This window comes from Camellia sinensis, chromosome 8 (genome assembly GCF_055761805.1).
Source record: "Camellia sinensis isolate YWXY chromosome 8, ASM5576180v1, whole genome shotgun sequence".
NCBI classification, from domain to species: domain Eukaryota; kingdom Viridiplantae; phylum Streptophyta; class Magnoliopsida; order Ericales; family Theaceae; genus Camellia; species Camellia sinensis.
Window position 1 is genome coordinate 188,747,925 of NC_138968.1, and position 22,225 is coordinate 188,770,149.

The window sequence follows — 22,225 nt, forward strand, 5'->3', positions numbered from 1 at the left end:
TAAAATACTATGTGCCAAATATGTTTTTCAACTCACATTTTTCCAGATGTCATTGTGCCAAATATGTCACATTTTTCAACCACTAACACCATTCTGCGAGGGGACCATTTTCAAAATAGAAAGTCATTTGAAGTGTTTGTAAACTAAAGCATCAGATTAACCAATCTATTATAAATTGTATCCTATTAAGAGTAGGTCAATCTGTTCACAGTTGCAGTAAACATCATCATTAAAATGAAAAGGAAATAATTGAAATCATTAAAAAGATTAAAGCTTTCATAAGATGCTCATTGTCCTGGAGACGATACCCAAAGAAAAATCCTGGTCATATGATCTTTGGCAGATACGTGCAGCATTTGAAATGAATCCATATGAAACATGATTGATCAGGAAACTCTTGTAAAATTACAATGAAAAATGAAACTCTTGTAAACTCTAGTTGTATTGTGTCACCGACTACACACTGAAACATTTCCAGCAAAAGAATAGCATTTTAGTTGTATTGTAAACTCTTGAAACTCTTGCCATTCACTTCCCTCTTTATGCCTTTTTGTTCTTCGCTCTCTCTCCTTAAATACTCAATTGTCATGAAGAAAGAGAGTGAGAGAGAAAGAGCAAAGCACAGAACTAAGAGACATTGATCATCATCATCATCAAGCATCATCTAGCATAGAAAAATCAGCCGAGTTAATCAGCCGAGAGACGTTTTTGGAGTAGTCATTTTTCTACGCTTGATCATCATCATTGGTTTCAATTGGCATTGAAGATGGAGTAGTCAAAACCAGAGTGAACAACGGTAAGCTCTGTTTGAATATAACTAAGTGTATGTTATACAAATATCATTAAGTATAAACTCTGGAGTTGGCAAAACCAGAGTGTATGTTATATAAATATCATCAAGTATAAACTTTGAATATCATTAAGTATAAACTTTGAATATAAATATCATTAAGTATAAACTTTGAATATAACCAGAGTGTATGTTATATAAACTCTGGAGTCGGCAAAACCAGCATATATCATTAAGTATAAATATAACTAAGTGTATTTTATATAAAAATTTGGAGTAGTCATTTTGTTTCACATTACCGAGCAGCCGAGTTAATCATTTCCACTTCTGTTTGAAGTTCCTGTTTCACTTGGAGCCAGAGTGAACAACGGTAAGCTCTGATGAAGGCAAAAGCTGAGAGAAAAAAAAAATTCAAGAAGAAGAACAAAAATGAGAGAATAAAAATGAGAGAAAGCATCCATCATATATGAACCCAGCATATATGAATCGATTGACTGTGCATATAAGAGAGGAAAGGAACCCAGCATATATGAATTCAATAACTGTGCATATAAGAGACCCAATTCGGACCCAGCATATAAGAGAGGAAAGGAAAGGAACCCGAAACATAACTGTGCAGAATTTGAATTCAATAACTTTTGATTTTGAAAAACATAACTGTAAGAACCCAGCATATATGGATTCAATAACTTTTGATTTTGAATTCAATAACTGTGCAGAATTTGAATTCAACCCAGCAGTTAAGAGTGCAGTAGCATGTGCTTCTCTCCAACCTGTTTCTCTCTAACCCACCTCTGTTAGAATTTGAATTCAACCCACCTCTGTTTGAATTCAATAAAATGTTGACATGTGTTTCTCTCCAACCTTCTCAAATCAATTTCGTATGTGCTTCTCTCCAGCAGTTAAGAGTGCAGTAGTATTTGTCTGTCAAGCTTTACATCTCATCAGAGAGTAGGAATGGGAAGGTAGATAGAGGGTATGGGAAGAAGACAGAGGGTATGGGGGAGACACAGAAATGTGTTGGGCGAAAAACCTTTGATACATTTTGATATAAACCATTGATCTAAACCATTGATATATACTTGAGATTAATCTCAGCCATTAGATCAAAATGTATGTCACATACATTTTGATACATTTTTCAAAAATCTTGGTGACTTATTATATAGATATATATATAATAGTAGAGATAAATCTTTTGTGTATATAAATCTCCATCTAAAAATTTCAATTCTAATGTCCCACGTACAAATGTCGTTCTATTTTCGGACACGAATTCACTCGCAGGCAACAAACAACTCTCTCTCTCTTCCTTTCTCAACCCTCTCTGCAGCCAAACAAGATCCAAACTGTCTCAAACCCTAAACCCAGCTCTAGTAATGGCGACCGAGTCCTCCTCCAAGAGACCCACATGCCCTTCCTGTTCGAAACCCTCGCGTCTCTGCTTGTGCATTCGAATCAAGACCCCTAGTCTCAACAACTCGGTCGGTGTCACCATTCTCCAACACAGTCTCGAGCGAAACCACCCTCTCAATTCCACCCGAATCGCGACCCTAGGGCTCAAGAATCTCAATGTTACGTCAGTTTCCGATGTGAATTTCGAAGCCCGGTTCGTCATCCGGTCTCTGGAATCGGATTCTGAAATGGGTTCGAAAAGTTCATATTTTGATAATGTTTCTGATTTTGAACTAACCCAAAATGGAGTCTTTGATAAAATTGATGGGTCTACTTCGAAAAGAGGGTCTGTGGATTCAGAAGAGGGAAATTCCAAGCCTGTTGAGCCTGATTTGAGTAGTGAATTTGATAGTGTGCACAAGAACAAGCGAATTCGGTTGGGGATTCATCACATTGGAGAGGTCCCAAGAGGTGTTGAGGGACCTCTCATCACTTTCACTATTGGAAAATATGGTGTCATTAGCTCTTTTGTGCGTAATTTGATGCCACAAACTCAATCTCAGAACCTTAATTTTGATCTGCTTTTGGCTTCTCCCGCAGTCCTCGATGCTTTATCCAAAGGGTTTGTTGTGAAGAAGTGGCAGAGCAAACAACTGAATGGGAGCATCAAAATTGAAGAATTCGAAGAGTTTGAAATCGCGGTTCCTCCTGGATCGGTTCTTCTTTTCCCAAGTGAAAAATCAGTTGGCATTGAGGCTATGGATTTCAAGGTGAGGAATTTGATTGTCTTGGATGGAACTTGGTCCAAGGTCAAGAGGATGTACAAGGAGAACCCTTGGTTGAAGCTTTTGCCTCATCTGAAGTTGGATTTAGATAAAATGAGCTTGTATAGTGAAGTGAGGCGGCAGCCTAGGGTTGGATGTTTGTCCACGATTGAGAGCATTGTATACACATTGAAGGCGGTAGGGGATGAGAGTGATGGGTTGGACAATCTGTTGGATGTTTTTGAGTCCATGGTAGGAGATCAAAGGCGATGCAAGGATGAAAGATTAAGCAAAATCTCTCTAGGATGAGCCTTTAACTCAAGCTCGATTTTGCTAACTATAGAAAGTGAATTTGACTACTTGGTTTTTTGAGTCGCTGAAACTTTGGTTTTGGGGCTTTCTGTTCGGTGTTTGGTAGAACCTCAGGATTGACTGTATTTTATCTCCCTAGCTAAGTAGGCATCCATTTTTATTCAGAAATTGCATTAAATTCAATCCCAGAACTTGCTTGGAAAACATGATTGATCTGGTTATTCTAAGGTGCATATTGGTTTTATCTAGAATTTCCGTGCTAGTATAGCAGCCAACTATAACGTAATTGCTAATTAAGATTGCGTCTCTTCATTTGTTAGTGAGGTCAGTGACCTTCAAAATCATTCTACAACTCCATCCATTGGTTGCATCTCTCTATATGTATGCACATTAACCCCTTTTGCATAATTGAATATGGGAAGAGAAATTGATTCACCTTGCTTATGTGCTTGTTCACGGGATTGAGCACATGGTAGATGCTTCTCAAGGAACTGCTCTTTTGTTTCACCAATTATGTTGTTCTATTGATTATAGAAGTTCACATTCTTCAGGAAACCACGATTGTGGGCCAGTGGGTGTTGAAACCAGCATTTGAATTATTGTTTTAAGCATGGTGATATATTCAGGCATGGTGCATCAAAACAGAGCTCCCAGTAGTCCTTTGGTAATGAAGTTGCTTGATGTTGTCCTGAGTCCCTGGATCTTAAGCCTAAACAAGAGTCCAAGGAAAAAATGGGTGACCCATGGTGTTCAAGGTCGGCAAGATGAGTAGATATTTGATCCAGATAAGTTTGGGTTGGCATGTTTGTAAGTGAGCTAGGCCAGGTCGGCAAGAGCATTTCCCAGCTCATTCAGCAAAGGTTCACTCGCTCGGGAAGACCCAATCAGTGACGCCTGACCATGCACATATGGCAGAGGAAGTTGCATCATAACTGATTCCCTTATTTAGTGTATGGAATCTCTGCCTACAATTAAAGCTTCACAGTTGAGGACAATGGGAATCAAAAGATCTAAATCCCTAGCAAATCGCACCAAAAACTGCTATAAGAAATCAATTGAGCAACCACTCAAGGTAAGCCAATCCACTTGGTTCTTTTATGTTTACCCTAGCTCTTTTCTTCAAGAATTATCTTCCAACTTAATTATTGGAGGGGTCTTTGGCCAGTATCATGCCAACTTAAGATTTCCTTTTCTTCCAGGTTCCTGATTTTGGTCCGGGTCCTATAAATTCTCCACCATCAGAAAAAAAAAAAGAAAAAAAAAAGGGAAGATGCTTGTTAGCATTATACAGTGGTATTTTAAGTCTGCAAGATAATTGGGAGAGGACTCACTTGAACCATGTAACATCACAATTCCACTTCTCTTTAAGGGGATGATGTAGTTGTAATTATTGAGATGGTTGTTTGTTTGTGATTGTGTGTCGTTAGGCTTTTTTAAATAGTATGACGTTATAATTGTTGTGATTATATATTGTTAAATTTTCTTACATAGTTGAATGTCTAATGTTCAGTTTGATACAACATATTTGTAAATCATCAAAATCCTTCACTAAAGTTCAAAGCTCTTGATCGCATTCTGATGTTTATATCCTCGGCCTCTATAAAATTCTGATGTCTAGCTCTACTAGCCACCCAACACTTAGACTTAGCTATTAGATTACTGCTTGAATGCATAATATACTCTGGCTGATAAATCAACACAACGAAATAAAACTATACAAGTCATCAACTACATATTATTCCAATTTACACATCAATCATAGGATATACAATACAAGATTGCCACACACAGGTCTTCACCGAGGAGAGCTTAAACACTTCCACACTAGCGAAGACGCATATGTGCCACTAAAGCTTGGCAGCACACACACACGAACATAACTTCTACAATTTTGGAGCAACAAAGGGCACCAGCATCAGTAGTAATAGCTAGGGCTGTGCAAAAAGCTGCCCAACCCCCCAAACCACCTTGAGCTGTGCCGATCTGATCGGACTCACCTGTTGGATTTAAGGTTCCATGGTTCAGTAACGGGTGATGACCCTTGTGTAGCCCTAGTAATAGTGGAGTGATGGAGAAGAGCTGCAGAGCTAAAGCAAAGCAATAGATTGTGCTGAAAAACTAAGATAAATATATGACAGCCTTTTGTGCAACATCCCTGAAATAAGTGAGCATTACCAGGAGAACAACTTGACAGAACTGGCTCCTCATCTGATTGATTGACTGCGTACACTGAATTAGAAGCTTACATTAGGTCAAACATCTCTAAGAAGATGGTCTTTTGGTTATTAAAAATCTGTACCCATATGAACAAGATAGTCATCACTACCTGTGGTTAACTGCGGATTCTTCGCGGAAGCTAGATCTTCCTCTTGCTTCAACTACCATATCTGAGGAGAGGCTTAATTTCCTTGGATTTTCTGTGCTGGTTGATTTTTCTTTTTCCCTTGAGATATCAACAAGAAGAAAGAAGTCAATAGCAGTTCTGTTTAATGTGTCTAATTAGTCTAGAATCCTGGAAAAAAATATGCTTTAGAATTAAAGCCTAAAAGAAATGATGAGCTGACTAAGAATATCCATACCTTTCCACTAAAGATTTTCTGGACGGCTGTGGCACTCAGCGTCTGCCCATCTACTTGTATTTTCATCGTTTTGGATGCACTCTGCAGTCCATAAGCAGCGGCATCAGCAGCTAACATCCCCATCATTGGACACCGGTCCACAACCAACTCTTTCAAGGCCGGTAGATTAACACAAAAATTCTCCGAACAAAGCCTTTTAAGGCTTGACAAATCTGTGACTTCGAAGCTACGCACTTTTGGCAACAAAATGTCCTCATCATTTCCTTCTTCTTCTTCTTCGCCTTCCTTTATATGGCTTATGATCTCCACTAACTGTTCGCATTTGACTATCGTTAGTTCTTTTAGTTGCCGAAGACTCTGTGCAGTAGTCACTGAGAATAGACTTGTCAAATCCGTGCAATCTTCCACTTGAAGAACTTTGAGGTTCGGGAAACCAACAGCTTGAGTATGGTCGGTTTGATCACCTTGAACAATTCTTTTCAAAAATTGGCACCCTTTTATCTTGAGAATTTCGAGTCGTTGTAGACTTTGAGCAATGGAATGAGGGAAGATAAATTTTATAAATCTGCAATCTCTAATTTCTACAACTGTTAGGTTTTGTAGTCTTACGAGCGACTTGGAAGAATTCCATATGGAAAACAACGAAGGCAAAGCTTCTAAACGCAACTTTTTAAGAGTAGAGAGTGGCATGTGTTCTTCCTCGCCCATTGGAAGCCAAAATATCTTCATCACCTTTTCACACCTTGCTATTGTGACTTCTTCAAGACTTCATAACATATCAAGCAACTCGGAAGTAAGAATAAAAGGGACAAATTTACAACATCTTTCAACCGTGAGAATTCGTAGTTTCTGAAGCGAAGCAGTTGGAAGTGAGCCACGACATATAACATCCAGGTTATCCAAATTCCGAAGGTGCAGTTCCTCCAACGCTGCAAATATAACTGGTGGACTGCATTCGTTTGTATTTACAAGTGAGAACATGCTTTCGCAAGAGATTACCTTGAGATATTTCAAGCTATTTAAACCCCATATATCAAGGTCTGGGATAATATTAATTTCCTCCAAACAAAACAATGTCAGCTCTTCAATTGACTGAAACTGGTTCTTGACCTCATTTGGTATTGGGGTTTTAATCTCTCTGAGGCACAATCTTTTTGAGTTTGGATAACATTTAATTGAATCGTGGCCAATTGTTACCTCAAACTTGAGTAATTTATGAAGGAGAAGGCCTTTGGGAAAACATGCTATGTTTTCTAGCTCAACACATAAAATGGTTAATCGGAGCAACGGTATCAATTCAGATAGGCAAGCATTGGTTCTTTCTTCTTTTGTTCCTTCAATGGCCCACCGATGAAAGCTGCCTCCCATATACAGTTCTTCTAGTTGTGACAGACGCGAGATCACATTTGGTGGAATCGTTTGAAGATACTGACAGAAAGAGAGATCAAGCAGCTTCAGATTACTGAGTTCCCCTATTTCCCTTGGCAAAGTTTTGATATCAGAACCATAGAAGCTTAGAATTTCAAGCTTTTTAAGTTTTCCCAGTACAGATATGTTGCCTAACTTGCAACGGTCCAAGTTCAAGGTTCGGAGGTGTACCAACAATTGGAGTGAGGGAGGTAGTGTCAAGACCCTTGGAAGCAATGAACTGCTTGAAATGGAATCATGACCTGGAAGTAATGAGGAAGGTCGTGTCAAGAACCTTGGAAGCACTGAGCTGCTTGAAATGGAATTGCTGCTTGGAAGCAATGAGCGAAAACCTACCCTTTCACTCAGATCCAACACTCTAAGTGTTGTCATTCCCCTTAACCAAGCATCAGGTAACTCCTCAAACCCCTCGTTCTCGCCCATTAACAAAATTTGGAGTTTGGGGAACTTCCATCCTTGAGGAAGCTTCTTTATATTGTTAGTCATCAGGGATATGCACATGTATTCGTCAAAAGTCTCCTTTGTTGGCCACTCCTTCAAACCAACACCAGCTCTTACCAAGAATGCATTGTTCTCCGCAGATGCAATTGAGATGGCAAGATCACGAACCATATCATGCATTTTGACGCAGCCTTCCTTATCGCTGTCTAGCAACAAACAAGAAGCTTTAAGGTGCATGATTATTTCATGGGTTTTCCTTCTTGCTTCTTCCATTGTATCCACATCCCTCAAACACCGTTTTCCCATGCTATACCTAGCCAGGTCTTCAATTTGAATATTGTGATCCTCGGGAAATAAACAGCATAACAAAAAGCATAACTTCATTTCATCGCTTCTTAGATACTCATAGCTCAATCTTAGACAGGAAAAAACACTTTCTTCTGTGTCATCAATACTGACGGATTTTGACTTTTTGAGTTGTTGGAGTGCTGCTCTCCACTCCTCTATGTTTCTATCTCGTAATGCTCGTGCAACAGTCACAAGTGCCAAGGGCAGACCTTGGCATTCTCTAGCAACCTCCATGGCCACACAATTCGATGTGGGAGCGTTGTTCACTGCTCCTCCTACATACTTTCTGAACAAATCCCATGATTCCTCTGTAGACAACAGCCTAACCGGAACCTTCTCCATATGGTCCCCCATAGCAGTATTGCAAACATGTCCTTGTCGGGTAGTGAGTATAATCTTACAGCCCTTGTGCTCCTTACCTCGGGGAATTCCTACCTCTGCAAGGTTAATACTTGACCAAATGTCATCTAGTATTATAAGAACCCCTTTTTCTTTCTTCAGTCTTTCATACAGTCGACCTGCTCTTCCAATTTCAGTCTCCTCCGAAAACTTTAGACCTAACAAGTCTGCAAGCTGCCCTTGTATCTTTCTCAAATCTGGTTTTTGTTATGCTGTTTAGTTCTTTAGCTCTTTTACCGACTTCTTTCACTAAAGTTGTTTTGCCTATCCCTCCCATTCCATAAACCCCAACTATATCACACCTGTCATCTTGCAATGCCTCCATGATCTGATCAATAGTTGATTCAGTGGATTGAAAGGTCACCAAATCATTGCTTAAAATGAATTCTGTACTCGGTGGAGGTACAGGGACCGATACATTTCCAAACTTCATGTCGCCTTGAAGCTCTGTAACGATTGCTGTTTTCTTGATTGCTTCCTTACTGAACTCATACTGCGAGCTCCAATCAGGACACAATCCATTGAAACACCTTTTCTTCGAATTGAGCTCATGGCCCAATCCTTCCACCTCTGCCAAAACTCCATCCACGTTTGTTAACCATTTCTGTATATCGATTCTAATTTCTTCTCAATTTCTTTTGGCTGCCTCAACACATTGCTGCATGCTATCCCTCATATCGCCAAGCTTTTCAACTTCCTTGTGGAAATTCTCCACATTTTTGTAGTAACAGAAGAGATAACGCAGCTGCTGACCAACCGGTTCCACCAAGTACTCACCAGCTTTCATCAGAAGGGTAACAAAAATACCCAAAGCCATGCCCAGGTCCTTCTACCTCTCTGATTCTAGGAAATTTTCAAAGAAACAACCAAGATCATAAATTTTGTTTCGATAAATATATATTTATATTTTGGCTTTGGTTGGAAACAGAATATTTCAGAAACATGAACAGAGCAATGATATTCACATTAGAAAATGTGTAAGTAGTGATATTTTGAACATAGAAGAGGAGTCATCTCTAACTAGCTTACCCACCAGAAGAGTCATCTTTTCCCCTCACACACATACAAACAGAAAATAATTTGATTGCCAGCTTTGTTGAATTGAATGCCAAAGAAAAGATTCAGGTGAAAAATGCAACATAAATTCACTCACTGAATATAAATTGAAGCCTCGGTTAGATTCACTGAAGCCCCAATCCAAAACCTGAGAAAAACCAATCTCTTTTCTTTTTTTACCTCGAAAACTTGCAATTCTCTTCTACCCGACTAATCAGAGTCTTATAGGTTTTAAAACCCAGCGAAATCCATTTTTTCATGGTTTTAAAGATTCAAGAAAGCAATCCCAAACATAGTAAAGAAAGAAAGAAATCAAATTGAAATGAATTATATATTTTTGGGTGAATAAAATGAATTATATATTTATCAGGACTGTTTACATACCTGTCTGTGGATAGACAATTTATAGGAAATGAGGAATGTCTTGTGAAGAGGATGGATGAGACAGAAGCAATGACACCTAAACCCAACTCATATATGAGAATGAAAGTCTTGTATGCATAGAGACAGAATAAATAGGTCTATCATCTTCTTTTTTTTAATTTTTATTTTACAGGGCAAGTTGACATCATTTTCCTCGTATATTATTTCACTAAAGTCAAGACTGAGCTATTGAAAACGAGAAGAACGCGCTTTGCTTATAACTTAGACTTATCATTACAATTTACAACTATAGTTAAATACTCATTTGGTGGAGTTAGTACATAGAGTCAAATTGAGATGATGATATGAGAATTGGTCGAGATTTCTTTTTTTAATTATTATTCTGATAGAATGATGAACAATTCAAGCTTTGGGTTGAATTCAGGTTTAATAAAGCTCTAATGTTCAAGACATATATAATAACACTAATTCATGATTGCCATTAACTAAACTAAAAAAGGATTACTTATTCAACCTTTCTTGGTAGTTTTGTTCTCTTCTGCCTTGAATACAAGGTTGCTTATAGTTGTGCTTGCAATGCTTTTGAAGGCGCTGCATTATGCAGATTTATACGATTAATGATAAAACTTTTCCAAGCACAGTGGAATTCATTATCGGTTGCACGCCCAATAATTTCCAACACTTTGAGGCATCAATTTACATCTTGCCCTTCTTAGACTCTACTTTAGCGAGAGTCACATGCACTTAGGTCACCCAGTCACCCATCTTTACCTTGAGGCATCAATGGAGCACACAATTGCTTTCTTTTTTAAGGAAAAACGTGTTTCATTGAACTACCAGTGAATGGAACCATTGATCCTAACAAGTGAAGAACATTTTATTTATGCATGATGGAAAATAAGATGGCTATAATACACCAACATAACAACACAACCGCATCAGACAGTATTATATGATTTATTGAGTTGAAATTACAAAATCAACCACAAGTTTACAACAGGCACACGGAAAATCCCTAGCCAGAACAATATTACTACATAAATTCGAATGACCTAAAAGAGTGTTTCCCCGCCAACTTTGTTTAAGAATTGCTTGCGAATTGTACTTCCACAACCATCCTTGTTGAAGAATTGCCTTCACTGCAATCCAGATCATCCAAACAAAACTTGTTAGAACAAGAAATATGACAAATATTCCATTGTAGTCAAGTCGAGAAAATTCATTTAATTTAGATGATGCCAAATCAATCTTCTTAATGTTTAAGAACAATTAATGTTTCACTGGAAGAGAGAATGCATACCTTCTGGAAAGCCGAATCCTCGTCTACTTGAATTTTCACCGCACTTGGCATACCCTTGAACCCAAAATCAGAAAAGTTCTTCATCATAGGACATTTTTCCACTTCCAATTCTTTTAAAGATGGAAGTTCAACGCCGTAATCCATAGAACAAAACCTCTCAAGGACTGGCATATTTATGAGTTGGAATCTGTCCAGTCGAGCGAAAATTATATTCTTCTTTTCTTCTCCTTCTGATTGAGCATTGCCAACTGCAACTGAGAATAGAGTCCTCATTGCAAGGCATCTTTTCACCTGTAATTCTTTTAGGTTCGGAAACTCCAACCCTGTCTCCTCATTTGGAACAATTGCCTCCATTCTAATACAGCTTTCTATCTTGAGAATCTCCAGTTGCAACATACTTTGAGCCATGGAAGTCGAAAAGAGATGAGCAATGTTCTGGCAGTGTTTGATCTCCACAACTGTTAGGCTCATGAAGCTCACATTTCTGATGGAGCCTTTGCATATGTACATCAAATGAAACAAACTTTCTAGCCTCAAAACTTTCAGAGTAGAGAGGAGCAAGGAATTCTCTTCCTTGCAAGCATTTCCTTCGATTTTAAATATCGCCTGCACGTTTCCACAATTATATGCTGTGACTTGTTCCAAATTTTGTAACCTTGGAAGCAAATTGTCTGAAACAATATACCACAATGCAGAACACCATTTGATCTTCAAGATTCGGAGTTTCTGGAAGGATCTGGAGGGAAGGAAGCCACTGCAGATAGCTGGCATCCCATCCAAAATCCTAAGATGTAGTTCCTCCAACTCTGCAAACACAATTGGTGGATTCCATTTGGTGGTATCTGTGAGATGGATCACTTCATCAGCACTTATAATATTGAGAGTTTTTAATCCATTTAAACCCTTTTGATCTATGCCAGGGAGAAAATTTGTTAAGCCCTTTGTTGCGCAATACAATGTCAAGTTTTCTATTGTTCCAAACAAGGCCTTAATCCCTTCGACTAATGCAGTGTCTCTGAGATACAAGTTTCTTGAATTTGGATAACAATTCATTGAATCGTACCCAATTGTTATCTCAAATTTAGCCAAACTTGGGAGGAGGAGATTTTCAGGAAAACATCCCATATGTTTGAGTTCCACGCATAAAATGGACAAATGGGACAATGATTGCAGTTCAGCAAGGCACGCTTTACTACTTCCTCCATCCTCCCACTTCCTAAAGCTACCTCCCATGTACAGTTCCTCTAAACGAAACAGATGTGATAAGAGATTTGCCGGAATGGTTTTTAGTTTTTGGCAGAAACTTAAATCCAACAGCCTCAGATTGCTCAGTTCTCTTATTTCCATTGGTAACTCTTTGATATCAGAACCAAAGAAGCTAAGAATTTCAAGTTTCTTTAGTTTTCCAATTAGAGACAAGTTACCTAATCTGCAGCGATCCAAGTGCAAAGTCCGAAGATTTGCCAATAAATTGAGTGATGATGGCAGTGTCAAGATCCTTGGTCGGTGTGAAGAACCGCCCGGGAATACTGGAAGTAAAGAGTGAACACCAATCCTTTCACTGAGATCCAAAACCTTTAGTCCCACCATTCCTTCAAAAACTTCATTTGGGATCACCTCAAACTCCTCGTTCTCACCCAGTAGTAACATTTGGAGTTTTGGACATTCTAGTCCTTCAGGAAGCTCTAGAATATTGTTGTCTGTCAATGAGATGATTGTGTTGTGCTCAAATGTCTCCCTCTTCGGCCACTCCTTCAAACCAACACCTGCTCTTACTAAGAAGCCATGATTGCCTTCGGATGCAACTGATATTGCAAAGTCCCGAACCATGTCATGAATTTTAACACAGCCTTCCTTGTCGCTGTCTAGCAACAAACAAGAAGCTTTGAGGTATCTGATTATGGAATGCGCTTGCTTTCTTGCTTCTTCTATTGTTTTCTAAACAGCCGTTTCCCCATTCCATATCTAGTCAAGTCTTCAATCTTTATGTCATGATCTTCAGGAAACAGACAACAAAACAGAAAGCATAGCTTGATTTCCTCACTTCTAAGATAGTCATAGCTCAATTTCAGACATGAGAAAACATGATCTAGTTCCAAATAATCAATCGAGGGCTTAGACTTCTTGAGTTGTTGAAGTGCTGTTTTCCATTCCTCTAGGCCCTTGTCACGCAACGCTCTCCCAACCATTACAAGTGCAAGTGGCAAACCCCCACACTCTCTACTGACCTCCATTGCCACACCATTCAAAGTGGAAGAATCAACAATCGTGCCAGCGCTCTTTCTAAATAAATCCCAAGATTCTTCTATTGACAAGTGACTTACTTGAAATTTCTTCATTCGAATCCCCATAACCAAGCAAACACTTTCCCTTCTTCTAGTGAGCAAAATCTTACAGCCCTTGTGATCATCACCACGAGGAATTCCCACATCAACCAAGTTGATACTCGCCCAAACATCATCTAGTATTATGAGTACCCTTTCTTCATTGTTCAACCTTCCATATAACCGGCCTGCTCTTCCAATTTCACTTTCCTCACTAAACTTCATCCCCAACATGTCTGCAATTTGACCTTGAATCTTTCTCAAATTCGGTGTTTGGGACACAACAGCCAACACAACCTCATCAAACAGGCCCAAATCTTTAACCCTTTTCCCGGCTTCTTTCACTAATGTTGTTTTTCCTATGCCTCCCATCCCATAAACCCCAACAATGTCACACTCACTGTCCTGCAATGCCTCGACAATCTGATCCATGGTTGATTCAATGGACTCAACAGTAACAAAATCTTTGCCAGAAATGAATGCTATACCTGGTGGAGGTGCTGGAAGAGAGACATGCTCAATTTGGCCATTACCATGAAGCTCCGCGATGGTTGCTGTCTTGTTTATTGCTTCCTTGCTCAACTTGTACCGTGACATCCAATCAGGACACCACCCGTTGAAACACCTTCTGTTGAGTTGGACTTCGAAATTGAACTCCTCTGCCTCTGCTATCACCAGGTCTGCATTTCTTAGCCATTTTTGGACACCGGCTTTAATTTGTTCCCCGTTTCTTGTGGCTGCATTTACAGACTGTTGGATGCGAGTTCTTGAATCACAGGGTTTCTCAAGCTGCTTTTGAAAGTTCTCTATGTTGGTGTTGTAGCCATGAAAATAGCTTAGCTGGTTGCCAATGGGTGCCACCAGGTACTCGCCGGCCTTGGCTAAAATGACAGTTGCAATATTCACAGGAGTCATGTCTGTAGCTAGCTCCTAATTTGAGATAAAAAAAAGAATGCAAGAAAAAGAACAAGAACAAGAACCACAATTGCTGATGAAATCAGAGTCAGTTTTTGAATTAAGGAGATCACCTTTGCTGAGTTCCACATCTTTCAAGAGTCAATGCCGTCTATTTTGAAGAATAGGATGTCGTTTTTCTGATCATGTTGTGGTGTGAACATAGAAACAGAATAGAATGACAGGCAAGTAAGGTGGCTCAACTGGTGCATTGTTTAATGAGCTTCTCACGTGTAACAGGGATCTTGAATGATAAAAAAAGGAGACAATTACGAAAAAACTTGCAACTTGCAACTTGACATTGACTTTGTCTATTAAATGAAGAAAAAAAAAATGCTAAAGTAATAATTAATTTTGATATATGCATAAAATTATGTGAAAAGTATGTAAAAATAACTATTTATCACCAAACTTAATTTCATCATTTTATTTCACTTCTATTTAGTAATGAAAGTTCTAGATTTGTATAACATCTCTTATTTTTTTTAAATGGTTAGACATATTATGCCACATTAAATACTATATAGAATGTAACGAATTTGGGTGTCTCTATATAAAAATAAAAATAAAAATAATAATAATTTAAGTTCTCAACTAATTCCCTCACTAGTCCCATCAAAGGCAAGTCATCCACACTGAGACTAAGAAATTCACAAGAAATTACTTTCTCAAATCTTAGTGTTAAGAATCAAATCTTGAGTAATTGTGTGGGGGATAACATTCACCAACCACTCTAGACAACCCTCAAGATTTCTATATAAAATAATTTAAGAATATATGAATATACATTAAAATTGTAATAATTATTGTAACATTTTTCTTAGAAAAAATTACAATTCAATCAATGGGAAGTTTTTAACATTTTCCTTAATGCAATAGAGGTATTATTGTGTTTACATTTTTTTTTTCTTTTTCAATTTCTCAACAACTAAACCAAAAGAAAAGAAAATTTTCTTTCAGTCCTAATTCATTTCAAACACAGTAATTTTTTTTCCATTCGTTTCCTGTCCAAAATTAAATTCTAAATTTTAAAAAGACAATTACAATTCAGTATAATTTTTAAAAAATAATTATAAATTTATTAAAACAATTATAACTTTAATTATTAATATTGATAAAAACTTACTTCAATGCACCTTTCCCATCTCCCCTCTCTCAAATTCACTTCAAAAAATATTGTAATAAGACGAAGCACCATATAACATGAGTTTATGACATTAAAAACACCTAAAATGTTAATTCATGTTGGCTTTCCATTATAACATCATTGCAATAACAAAACTCAAGGATAATTTCTCCCCTACTTCTTTCCCTGAGTTCATATTGTGATCTTTAAATATAATATGCAACAAAATTTTCTTCAATCGGAAATTGTCAACAAAAATTTTTGACAACACTGATCAATAATTTATGAGTGCATGGAACTCAATAACTTAAGAGCCAATTCCTCTTGCTCTGCCAAAGAAATGGAGTCCGCTTTGATAGCAAGTTTATCATTATCTCTCTTTCTCTCAGCATCATCACTGTCACTGTCAAAATATTTCTTCGATCTTTTGTTGGCCCGATTCCTGGTTGCTTCTCCATCTGACCCAGAAAGATCCTCCTCCCCCTCATCATCCTCCTCTTCCTTCCGTCCCCTTTTCAACTTCATCTTCTGCTTCATTCGTTTCTCTTTGCGACGCTCACGGTCCAAAAGCTTGTCTTCTTTATCGTGCTGCTTTAACTCTTCTCTCATCTCCGCATATCTTTTACTTACTGCCACAAAATAATAACAATAATCCAACATTCAAGAGGCATAACAAAGCAGAAGCATGTATTAGATTTTTTCTACTTTCCCCAGATGAAAGTGTTTTTTTTTTTTTTTTTTGGTGACGAGTATGAAATCTTTAAACCAGGGTGCCACCCGTGTATAGAAAGTGAATAAACAACTACACGTCAGAGCCTTCACAAAATTCTCTACAAATTCCAAGAATTGAGTCAAGTACACCAACCCAACATGAAGCAATCGTAGTCGTATTTTGCACATTCAGTTTTTCGGTCAGACAGGATGGTTTGGCAAATCAAATAAAAGTTAAATAGTTAATGGTCATGCATTTAAAAGCAGGCACTACGTTACACGGACTCAGACTCAGGTGTGTGTATCGAGTGCAAGTACGGGTGCATATCTAAAGGTCCGACACTTCAAAACTAAAAATTAAGAATACGTGAATATGGATCCAAATTTAGATACGAGTAGAGATACGTTAAATAGTTATTTTTTAAATATATTTATTATATAAAGATGAATTAAATAGTTATTTTTTAAATATATTTATTATTTTTTATCTTATGTATTATTTTTATTGATAATATTTTTAATTTATCTATATAATTTACTTTTTTACTTTTAATTGATATATATATTATAAATAAAAAAAATATAACAAATAAAGAATAATAAATTATGTTAAAATAAATAAAAAATAAATAATTTATTTTATAGATTTTATTAGATTTTTTATTATATATGATTTAATTACATTTATTATATAACAACTTATATGATTTATTTATAGCATATATTAAAAAGGAGAGAGAGAGAAAGAGAGAGAGAGAGAGAAGAGGAGATCGACTGGGAAGACAGCAGATAGAAGACGACATTGATCGAAACGAGGTCGAAGAGATCAAAGAAAAACAAGATCGAGAGTGAGGAATCGATTGGCGCAAGATCGAAGCCAGCGACCAGAGGGAAGTCGGCGTCCAGGTTCACTTCTTGCCCTCTCATCTTTCATTTCTTCTGTATTTAGGGCAAAACATAGCCGGATCTGTTTGTAAAGGCCATATCCCACACCCGCACCCATGTCATGTTGTGTCGACACGGGTATCTCTGAAATTCCAAAATTTCAAAGAGTCCGTGGAATGTGGGGCAGTTAAATTTCTTGAATCATTCAGAATATGCCACCAAGAAGGAATGAAGTTAATTAGATTAAGATATTTATTTCTCCTTTTAGATATTCTGTTAATTATTCTTTATTTGATAAAAGCCTTGCCAATGTCTTTCCACTAATTTAACCTTCTTCAATGACCGAGGAATATCAAACATACCTGTGTCTTTGTCAAGCTGAACTGAGTCATCGCCACTCTTCACATCAGCTAATGTTGCAAGTGGGGGCAGTGTGTTGCCTTCGTCGTCAAAGACAACTCTGGTCCCCACTGGTCTGTGGACATTAATTTTCAGTTTCTTTTTCTTCAAAACCCGTGTTGCTGAACTACAAAAACAAACCAGCAGTAACAAGATTATAGCACTAGCAACAAGCATGAGTATGGAAAGTAGAGGTAAACAGCTAAAAAATTGAAAATAATAGTATATCAACAAATTGTGATCAAAGCCTTCTAATCTTTTGCACTCTTTCAAGCAGCAGACAACAAACAAATAGTTTAGATTATTAGAATAGCCAGTTGATTTTCTGGGACAGAACATATTGGGTGATTCATATGAACTTGCATAATTACCAGACCACATCATGGGGTGATATTTTTAGATTATATATTGCAGAATTGCACTAAAAGAGAAGGAAGAAAGTGCATACAAATCTCCGATCTCAGTTGCTTTATCTTGCTCTTCATGTGGAGTCGCCTTTGTTAAAAGAAAAACTTCATCCACGTTGTCATCTTCAAGTTTCGTGGTAAATATACTTTCTCTTGGAAGCTCAAACAAATTTTCTTCCTTGTCATAACTTTCTTCTTGAAGAGAATATTCTCCTGACACTTTTTTTCCTTTAATTTTCTGTTTCAGAAAGCGAATTTTCGGAGTCATTGGCAGACCCAATGATGCTGAGTATTCCTCAATGGGCAGTTTCATCACATCAAAAACCTCCTTATCCCGCTGTATATGGATAGACCTCAAGTAGGTGATGAAGGCCCTACAGGCCAGATCCCGCAATTCATCACTCTTCACCAATAAAGCTGCCAACAATGTGGAAACAGGTTGCAGCCTTTTTGTGTTTGCCTAAAATGAAAAGCAGTTGAAACAGCGAGTTTAGCACATGAAGGGTCATATATACCTAGACACAACATGGGAAATTCAATTTTAAACCATGTAGTTTATTTGACAGCTCTTGTATGACAACACAAGGCAGATAGCTTGACAGTGAACTGAAAGTAGATGAATAAATTATGGTTTAATTCATGAATAAGAAGCAGTCTACCTTGATAAACTGAATGGGTATCTTCTTTTCTTGTAACTTTTCAAGCATCTTCATTTCTGAGGGCATCAGGAACAGAACTGACCTCCCACCACTAAGATAACGAGCAGTGCGCCCAACCCGGTGTATGTAAGCTGCAACATCTTCTGGACAATCCACCTAAATATACAAGTCAATCAGATTAAGGACCCCAATCCTACAAAATATTGATTCTTTGAAAACCAATAACTCACCTGCACAACCCAATCAACTGCCTTGTTAAAATCAAGGCCTCTTGAGGCTACATCGGTCGAGAAGAGAACTGAACGTTTCTCACAAAACTCAGAATATATTCCCATCCTTTTCTCTTGCTTCATCCTTCCATGAAGACATTTTAAGGGGATTCCAGGGCGGAGCTTCTTGAATGCTTCAAAAACAAATCTTACCTATTGGATAGCATAACCACAAGTGACAAACAATAATGACAATATGTGCAAAAACTCAGAGAGAGAGAGAGAGAAAAGATGACAATGAAGAAGTAGACAATAAGGACAATGCAAAGAGTTCGACAAAATCACAGCAGGGCCATCAGGGTGTAGAGTTTTGCTTGTCTATTATCTCATAAGCATGTCTGACACAGCAAAAATTAGCTTTGGACAACTCGTGTGAAACAGGTAATATCATGGTAGAATAGTGACCTATCCTCCTAATATATTATTGCAAGCTCTTTGCATGGAGTGCATGAAATCCGAAAAAAGAAATCTGAAACTATAAAAAGGCAACTAAATCCAGTAGGATTTTGGATGGAATATGAAAAGAGAAACAGCAACAAATCAATTCAAGTAGACCACCAATTTAACCCTCATCAGAACCAGCCTAAATGACTCATCATGCATGCACCTAAACAGCACATATCAAATATTATATTACAAAGCTAATAACAAACACGATTGATTACAACCTGTGAGTACCATGCAAATAAGGATATCATTTCAGGTAGAATACAAATGGTGCCTGGGTTACCTGTTTGCAGCTTGAAAGAAACACAAGTATCCTTGAATTAAGATGTGCCTTTATAAAGCTCCACAACATGTCCAATTTTTGATCAAGAGGAACAATCATTGCTGTTTGATGCAAGCGATTGGGAGTGGCAGTTACAGACTCCTCATGCACACTAACATACTCTGGATCCTTCAAACTGAGTCTTGCAAGATCCTGAACCGACTTTGTTTGAGTTGCTGAGAAAAGCAAGGTTTGTCTATGCTTTGGTATCTGTGAAACTATTGCATTTAATGCCTTTTTAAATCCCACATCGAGAATACGATCTGCCTCATCAAGAACCAAAACCTGTTCCCTGGCCAGGAAAATACACCCAAATCAGATGAAATATATCCAACTGGATAAGATGAAACATAAGTCAAGGTTGGCATCTAAAACATAATTTTTCCATACTACATCACTTTTTTATTTTGTTCTGCAAGAGATTCCAACATGATTGTGCGCAGGATGACAATGTGGAAGAAGTGAAGTCCCATATGTTACAAAGTCGAGGATCCTAAATGTGGATGCTTGGAATTTTCTAAAAAGGAAAGTGAGCTACCACTACAGCAAATGAATCAAAGTGAGTTAAGGACAAAAAAAGTTGTGTTAGAATCAATATTACACGGACTGTTCTAATCCCCAGAGCTTCAGGAAGAACTCTACCTTCATCCCAGCATCCTATCCTAATCCTAAACAAATAAAAAGCAAGAAAATGTGGTGAAGCAAAAAAAGTTATCTTGACCTGAAGCTGAGAACAATCGAAATTCGGAGTCTCATCCATGTGCTGAAGAAGCCTGCCAGGAGTGCAGACCAGGATGTTCAGGTCATTAACATGCTCCTTCTCCTCGTCAACGTCTTTGCGACCACCAATTAGGAGGCCAGCACTAAAAGTGTGGTGTTTCCCAACAGACTTCAATACTTCGAAAAGCTGACCGGCTAACTCCCTTGTGGGAGATATTATAATGCTACCAACCCCATCTTCCGGACCCCATCTCGCTCTGTATAACTTCTCCAGAACCTATAAAACAACAAAGCATAAATGTATCAGAAAAATTCATATCTTGTGAAGATTGTTAAGCAAATGCATCTAATAGATATGCATATGTTTGTGTGTGTACCTCACCAACAAAAAAAAAGTACTGCACCATCAAATATATAAAGTTTCAAAATATCATTTTTTGTTCATTATATTCTTGCAGTTTCTTGAGCACAATGCCTTAAATTATCACCAGCCAAACCAAATGCAAGGAAAACTAAACTTACTGTAGTAGACACAGTTAAGATTGAACCTTTTTTTATTGGATTTTTTTTCTCTTTAACAAACTTTATGTTCTTTTCCCCACATCTTTCTCAGCAACCAAACAAAGGCCAAAACAAAAACCCAAATTTTTCTCGGAAAAACTCACCGGTATGATGAATGCAAGAGTCTTGCCTGACCCAGTTTTCGCCGCCCCAAGAATATCGCGGCCGCAGAGCGCATGAGGCAGCGAAGCCCTCTGAATATCAGTCATTTTTGTGTACTTGGCTTCTCTCAACCCATCTTTCGTCTTCTGAGACAGAGGCAATTGATCAAATTTCTTGCTCCCAGCGTAAGCAGAGAACGTGTTTTCGTCGAATCGGCCGATTGGAGCTCCGGACGGCAATGGCGGGAGCGACAACGGGTTCGAACCGGGTTGGGGTTTTCCGAATTCGACCCACGATTCGATCAATTCGATTTCTTGGACCTCCGAGAGTCGCTTTTTCTCGCGGAATTGTTTGGATTTGGGTCGCCTCATTGTGGAAGATGTATGGGTGTGGCTAGGGTTTTTCTAGGGTTTATGAGAGACTGGTTTTGTGGAATGTGCGTGTGGGCGGTGGTAGTCGGCTGGGTTCTGTAGTGGGGAGGAGAAGACGAGAAAACATTTTAGTTTAGGGTTATTAATGAAAATACCTCCATTGTTTTTTTTTGTTTACATTAGTACCCCTGCTTTATTGCTTTATTCGCAAGTTTCAGATTTTTGGAAACACCACCGCCAAAATAATAATAAGAGTAATAACAATTTCAATTCAGAAGTAATTTTGAAAAATAATTATGATAAATTTTATAAATATTGAAATTAAAAAATATAAACTTCATCATTGACAATTTCTTCAACAAAAAAAATAATTGTTATTCAAAAACATACTTTTAACTTCAAATTTTAAATTTTAGGTAACTTTTACAGTTTGTTGATTTTATTTATAGAAAATATATATGTTTTTTCCCATTACTTTAGTTTTCAATATTTTTAAAATTTGGAGTCGAAAAGTTTTTGGTAGAGTATTTTGTTCTCTAAATAATGAAATTAATCTTAAAATTTTAAAAAATAAAAACATAAGTATGTTTTTATTTATTTTCAAAATAAGATCGTAATCACTAACTAATTGGTCAATAACCTTTTAGTGAGTTTCAACCATCATCTCTCTAATAGATTCCAATGATTAGATAGTTATTGCATGTGATCTTGGATCATTTTCAAAACATCTTTTACCACTTTATGACATTCGATGATTTTAACCACTAACTCC

At 37.6% G+C, this 22,225-nt stretch overlaps 4 protein-coding genes across 4 annotated transcripts; 1 reads left to right on the top strand and 3 right to left on the bottom strand.

Moving 5' to 3' along the window:
- Window positions 1–2,013: 2,013 nt before the first annotated feature.
- LOC114292930 (DTW domain-containing protein) lies at window positions 2,014–4,749 on the top strand. Its single transcript, XM_028236940.2, has 2 exons — window positions 2,014–4,333; window positions 4,461–4,749. The coding sequence occupies exon 1, from the start codon at window positions 2,170–2,172 to the stop codon at window positions 3,256–3,258; it is 1,089 nt and encodes a 362-aa protein (XP_028092741.2). The 5' UTR covers window positions 2,014–2,169; the 3' UTR covers window positions 3,259–4,333; window positions 4,461–4,749.
- Window positions 4,750–4,950: 201 nt separating this feature from the next.
- On the bottom strand, window positions 4,951–10,001 carry LOC114292929 (putative disease resistance protein At4g27220). The gene is given in 5 exon segments (XM_028236939.2): window positions 4,951–5,490; window positions 5,588–5,704; window positions 5,841–8,673; window positions 8,675–9,299; window positions 9,897–10,001. Coding segments are annotated over 3 exon segments (3,501 nt in total). The 5' UTR covers window positions 9,274–9,299; window positions 9,897–10,001; the 3' UTR covers window positions 4,951–5,490; window positions 5,588–5,635.
- An 817-nt stretch (window positions 10,002–10,818) lies between these two features.
- On the bottom strand, window positions 10,819–14,564 carry LOC114292933 (putative disease resistance protein At4g27220). The gene is given in 3 exon segments (XM_028236943.2): window positions 10,819–11,035; window positions 11,197–13,136; window positions 13,139–14,564. Coding segments are annotated over 3 exon segments (3,240 nt in total). The 5' UTR covers window positions 14,436–14,564; the 3' UTR covers window positions 10,819–11,032.
- Window positions 14,565–15,682: 1,118 nt separating this feature from the next.
- Window positions 15,683–21,619, bottom strand: LOC114277074 (DEA(D/H)-box RNA helicase family protein). Its single transcript, XM_082884382.1, has 8 exons — window positions 21,085–21,619; window positions 20,421–20,696; window positions 19,661–19,984; window positions 18,892–19,083; window positions 18,662–18,817; window positions 18,044–18,462; window positions 17,559–17,722; window positions 15,683–16,229 (listed from the first exon to the last, which is right to left on the bottom strand). The coding sequence occupies exons 1-8, from the start codon at window positions 21,451–21,453 to the stop codon at window positions 15,883–15,885; spliced, it is 2,247 nt and encodes a 748-aa protein (XP_082740508.1). The 5' UTR covers window positions 21,454–21,619; the 3' UTR covers window positions 15,683–15,882.
- Window positions 21,620–22,225: the final 606 nt, after the last annotated feature.

Coding starts and splice junctions, on each gene's coding strand:
- LOC114277074 (XM_082884382.1), bottom strand. CDS start 21,453: ATGAGGCGACCCAAATCCAAACAATTCCGCGAGAAAAAGCGACTCTCG. Junction 19,985..20,420: donor TCGATTGTTCTCAGCTTCAG/GTCAAGATAACT, acceptor GCCAGGGAACAG/GTTTTGGTTCTTGATGAGGC. Junction 18,463..18,661: donor TACCCATTCAGTTTATCAAG/GTAGACTGCTTC, acceptor TTTTCATTTTAG/GCAAACACAAAAAGGCTGCA.
- LOC114292930 (XM_028236940.2), top strand. CDS start 2,170: ATGGCGACCGAGTCCTCCTCCAAGAGACCCACATGCCCTTCCTGTTCG.